The sequence below is a fragment of the Eulemur rufifrons genome, chromosome 30 (assembly GCF_041146395.1).
Source record: "Eulemur rufifrons isolate Redbay chromosome 30, OSU_ERuf_1, whole genome shotgun sequence".
Classification (NCBI taxonomy): Eukaryota; Metazoa; Chordata; class Mammalia; order Primates; family Lemuridae; genus Eulemur; species Eulemur rufifrons.
Window position 1 is genome coordinate 9,494,268 of NC_091012.1, and position 4,906 is coordinate 9,499,173.

Sequence of the window (4,906 nt, forward strand, 5' to 3'; positions counted from 1 at the left end):
TAGGGTGTCTGGAAGGGCGGCAGGAGGCTGTGAGGGGAGAAAGACCCGGAGCGGACAGGGACCACCATGGGTCGGGGGAGGGGTGAGGAGGGGGCACAGCGTCCCGGTCCTCTTTGCGCAGAGATCTGGTTGGGATCCCAGCTCCCAGTGGAGGGCCGGCCTCAGGGTGAGAGGCGAACATTGCCATCCCTCCTCCTGGGATCTGAGCTGGCATGAGACCCACTGGGGACAGGCGTGGCTGCCCACGGCGGCCGCGATGAACTCTGGTGAGCGGGGACCGGGCCTGTGGGGCACAAGGGGTTACCTGAGGCCCGAGGGAAGGCTCCGGGTAACAGTTCATCAACTTAGGTGTCCTGTGCCTCCGAGGGCCCCTGGGGCCACCAGGTACTGGCCCGGTCTTAATCACCGTGGGCTCCTGCCTGCCCCCCGTGCTCTTCAGGGTAGGCGGTAAGGCGCAGCCAGGCAAGTCCAGGGGACAGCAAGTATGACCAGAGAGGGGTGCCTGGCTAAGACCTGACAGCCCAGCAGGACGCAGGAAGGGAGGCGGCGGTGTTTCCCCCGCAGGACCGGCCGGCTCCAAGACTGACCTTGGGGAGAAGGCACCCTTTCCAGGGGCCAATGGGACCCCAGAGAGCTCGGGGAAAGCAGAGCCTACCTAGGAACACATGCACAGGCCCGCTTCTGCAGGCCTGGGCAAGACTGGGCATCCTTGACCGAAGAGAAAACGGTTAGGCAGGCAGTGCACTAAGCCCCCCAAACTCAGCGAAGGGGAACAGGGCCAGCACCAACCTGCAGCCACACAAAACGCAGTCCCTCCTCCTCCTGCCCCACCCCCTCAGTGAAAACAGTGGCGGGCAATGGCCCCTGCCAGCCATTGCCCACCCCTGCCGACACTTCCCCAGGAACAAGCCAAGCACAGATATCCCTGCAAGAAAGGAACGAAGGGAGAGCAGATGCCAAGTGAAACAGCCTCTTCCTCCGATGGCAAAGGCCAGCAAAGGTGTGCTGCCGCTCAGCCCGTGGGAATCATGGGGAACGAGCAATGGGGCACTGACACCAAGACTTGACTCCCTTGCTGGCAGAACAAATGGCTGGGCGGAGGGGCACGGACGTCAGGCCTACCCAGTCACTAAGAAGGCACTGTGGAGAAGGAAAGCCTCACGCAGTGGATGCCCCCAATGCTGACCTTGATGGACTGGGAATGTTTTCTGGCGCACACAGTTCATGCAGATGAAGAAGGGTCCGGGCCCTCGGAAACCATGGAGGAAGAAAAAAGATATGGGGGCACGGTGTCGGGGTACAAGCTGGCACCCCGGCAGGAGAAAGCACTGCCAACCGCCACGGGGATGCCGCCTTGGATGGCTGAGCTAGCCAGAAAGGCCCCTGTGGAGGGACACATGTTCTCCGTCCAGAGTCTCTGCTTCTGTGCCCTCTGGCCTCCATTGGAGAAGGTAGGCATGAGCCTAGGTAGGGCATGAGGCCAAAGGGAGGCAGAATCTCCTAATGGGCCTTCCCTGCACAGCTCTCCCTGGCATCCAGAATTCCTGTTGAAGTGCTGGTCGTTGTCATCGGCTTGCCTGTCGTCCGCCTCAGATGGGAAAGCTGGCTCACCTCCCGGCAGCGAGGACATTCCTACTCTTGCCAGTGCCAGGTGGCGCCCCATCTCCGTGCCGGAACCAGACCATCCAACTCCCTAGCAGGAACCCCACAGAAAACGAATGGCACTGGACTTTCTAGCCCGAGCAGAACTGCACCAAGGGGCTCAACACGAGGAAAGGTGACTTCAAGGAGCCCCGAGGCAAACCAGTGGCTCCCACCTGCCAACACACATACATATCACTTCTCTCTCTCTCTCTCTCTCTCTCTCTCTCTCACTCTCTCTAAAGCCAAAGGAACTGAGGCAGTTCCTGAGAGGGCCAGGCTCCACGGTGGGCAAAGAGAAACCCGTGAGTACAAGGGGCACACGGCCATCGGGCAGTCCAACCTCCCGAGTAAGGGGCATGATGACTTTGGACTCTCGGGGAGACTCACACAAACAGCCAGCAGGTGGGTGTGAGGTGGCGATGGTGGACCGGTCCGTGGATGCTGCTGCTGCTTCCTGGATGCCTCCATGGAGCCACCTTCAGCCTGCGAGGCCCAGTCTTCATTGCCAGGGCCTGCGGACTGTCCCCTCTGCTCTTCAGGGTAGGAGGTAAGGCGCAGCCAGGCAAGTCCAGGGGACAGCAAGTAGGACCAGAGAGGGGTGCCTGCCTAAGACCTGACAGCCCAGCAGGGTGCAAGGACGGAGGGGGTGTTTTGCCAGCGGATCCGGCCCGCTCCAAGACCGACCTTGGGGAGAAGGCACCCTTGCCAGGGGCCCAGAGGGCCCCAGGAGAGCTCGGGGAAAGCAGAGCCTACCTAGGACCACAGGCACAGGCCCGCGTCTGCAGGCCTGGGCAAGACTAGGCATTCTGGACCGAAGAGGAAACGCTTATCCACCAGTGCACTCAGCCCCCGAACCTCAGCCAAGGGGAACAGGGCCACCACCACCCTGCAGCCACACAAGACCCTGTCCCTCCTCCTGCTCTCCCACCTCCTGAGGGAAAACAAGGGTGGGCAATGGCCCCTGCCAGCCATTGCCCACCCCTGCGCAAACCTCCCCAGGAACAAGGCAAGTATAGATCTCCCTGCAAGAAAGGAACAAACGCAGAGCGGACGCCAAGACAACAGCCTCTTCCTCAGAAGGCAAAGGCCAGGCAAGGTGTGCTGCCGCTCAGCCCATATGAATCATGGGCAACGACCGATGGGGCACTGACACCAAGACTTGACTGACTTGCTGGCAAAACAAATGGCTGGGAGGATGGGCACGGGCCTCAGGCCTACCCAGTCATTAAGAAGGCACTGTGGAGAAGCAAAGCCTCACGCAGTGGATGCCCCCAATGCTGACCTTGATGGAGTGGGATAGTGTTCTGGCGCACACGGTTCATCCAGATGAAGAAGGGTCCAGGCCCTCGGAAACCATGGAGGAAGTGATAAGATGTGGGGGCATGGTGCTGGGGTACAAGCTGGCACCCCGGCAGGAGAAAGCACTGCCAACCGCCACGGGGATGCCACCTTGGATGGCTGAGCTAGCCAGAAAGGCCCCTGTGGAGGGCAGATGTTCTCCCTCGACGGTCTCTGCTTCTCTGCCCTCCGGCCTCCGTCAGAGAAGGCAGGAGTGAGCCTAGGTAGGGCATGAGGCCCAAGGGAGGCAGAATCTCCTTCCTGGCCTTCCCTGAACACCTCTCTGGCCTCCAGAGTTCCTGGTGAGGTGGTGGTGGTAGTCGTCAGCTTGGCTGTCATCCTCTTCGTGTGGGAATACTGGCTCACCTCCTGGTGGGGAGGACGTTCCTCCTCTTGCTGGTCTCAGGTGGCACCCCCGTCCTTGACCAGGCGGAACCACACCATCCTACCCCCTGCAGGAACCCCATGGTAAATGAATGGCACCAGGCCCCTAGCCCGAGCGGAACTGCACCAAGGGGCTCACGGCGAGGTGACTTAAAGGAGCCCCGAGGCAAACGGCGAACATGACAGACCAGTTAGACCCACTTGCGAACACACATACATATAATCTCCCTCTCTCTATCTCTCTCTCAGAAGCCACAGGTACTCAGGCAGGTCCTGTCAGGGCCAGGCTCTGTGGCCGAGAAAGTTGGACCCCTGAGTACAGAGGGACAGAGGGGCATACGCATAGTTGAGCCTTGGGACTCACGGCCATGAAGACCCTGGTCTCTCAGGGAGACTCACATACACAGCAAAGTCTTGTGTACCCAGCTGAAGTTTCTAATGTACCTCCGTGTGTTCCATTTACTCCCTCCTCTCCCCACCCCACCACAGAGAGAATCCCAAGATCTTCTTAGAGATAAGCCAGGGTTGCCAGCTTGCCCATCAGCCTGGCATCCAACACTTGCCCTACCTCTGCTTCCTCCCTCCTGCCACACTGCAGGCCTGTGCATTTCTGCTCAAGGCCCATCTTTGCACCTTGCCTTGGTCTCCATCTCCTGCCTTCACTGCTGAGTACCCTTCCCTCTCCTGGGCAGTTAGTCTCTCCCGTTCAACTAGAGCCTTCCCGTTGCTTTCTCTCTTTGAAAACAACAGAGGTTTGCAATTTTTACCTTTTTAGAATTGACAGGTGCATATGGCAAAAATAAACTTCAAAGATATACAATGAAAAGTAAGTCTCCCTCTTACCCTTGACCTCCAATCCTCCTCCTCAGGTCGTTAACCAAATTTTTGAATATCCTTCCAAAGTTATTCCATACAGATACAAGCATGTAGGAATAGATATCCTTTTCTTGTCATGCGCAAGCATAGCAAGCTACAGTCACTGTCCTGCGCCTTGCTTTTTACACAACATGCCTTAGAGAGCATCTTAAACCATCACATATGGATCTAAAGTATTATTTGTCACATCTGTCCCAATAAGGATACACTGCCTGCTGCTTCAGGATGGAAGGGGCCCAGTCTAGTTGGCTGGCACTGTGTGTCCCGTCAGTCTCTTCGAGGAATTGTGCCACAGCAGGGACTCAGTGTCGGTCCCTGTTGCTGGAAGGTTGGCAGTAGTAGATGCATCGGCCTTGGTACGTGGGAGTCTTTACTCTTGGGGCTCCATCTGGGGTCACTCAGGACAAAAGGTGGCCAACATCAACTGCCTTGTTCAGTGCCTCTTCCACGGTGGATGCTTTCTGCTGGGAGTTTGCACACACTTCATGCCCACTCCCAGATGTGCGTCCACAAGCCTCTCCCCTAGACCTCTTCCTTGCTCCTGATCTTCCAGTCCTTTCCCCTCAGGCTCCGGACCAAAAACCAAGCCATTGGGCATTGCCCAGAAACATTTATATGCATCTATTTCTATTTAATATATTCATTATAATTAATTATATAGTTA

General features: G+C 57.7%; 1 protein-coding gene across 1 annotated transcript; it reads right to left on the bottom strand.

Annotated features, from left to right (window-relative positions):
* Positions 1–1,161: 1,161 nt before the first annotated feature.
* Positions 1,162–3,991, bottom strand: LOC138378374 (uncharacterized). The gene is made up of 3 exons (XM_069463722.1): positions 3,935–3,991; positions 2,032–2,250; positions 1,162–1,693 (listed from the first exon to the last, which is right to left on the bottom strand). The coding sequence occupies exons 1-3, from the start codon at positions 3,989–3,991 to the stop codon at positions 1,223–1,225; spliced, it is 747 nt and encodes a 248-aa protein (XP_069319823.1). The 3' UTR covers positions 1,162–1,222.
* Between the last annotated feature and the right edge of the window lie 915 nt (positions 3,992–4,906).

Bases quoted from the DNA above. Each gene is read 5' to 3' on its own strand.
- LOC138378374 (XM_069463722.1), bottom strand. From the start codon at position 3,991: ATGGGCCTTGAGCAGAAATGCACAGGCCTGCAGTGTGGCAGGAGGGAG. The intron at 2,251-3,934 runs GTAGGGCAAGTG...GTCAGGTCTTAG, and splicing joins GCAGGAGGGAGGAAGCAGAG to GCAGGCACCCCTCTCTGGTC. The intron at 1,694-2,031 runs GTGAGTCTCCCC...GGTTCCTGCTAG, and splicing joins CCCACCTGCTGGCTGTTTGT to GGAGTTGGATGGTCTGGTTC.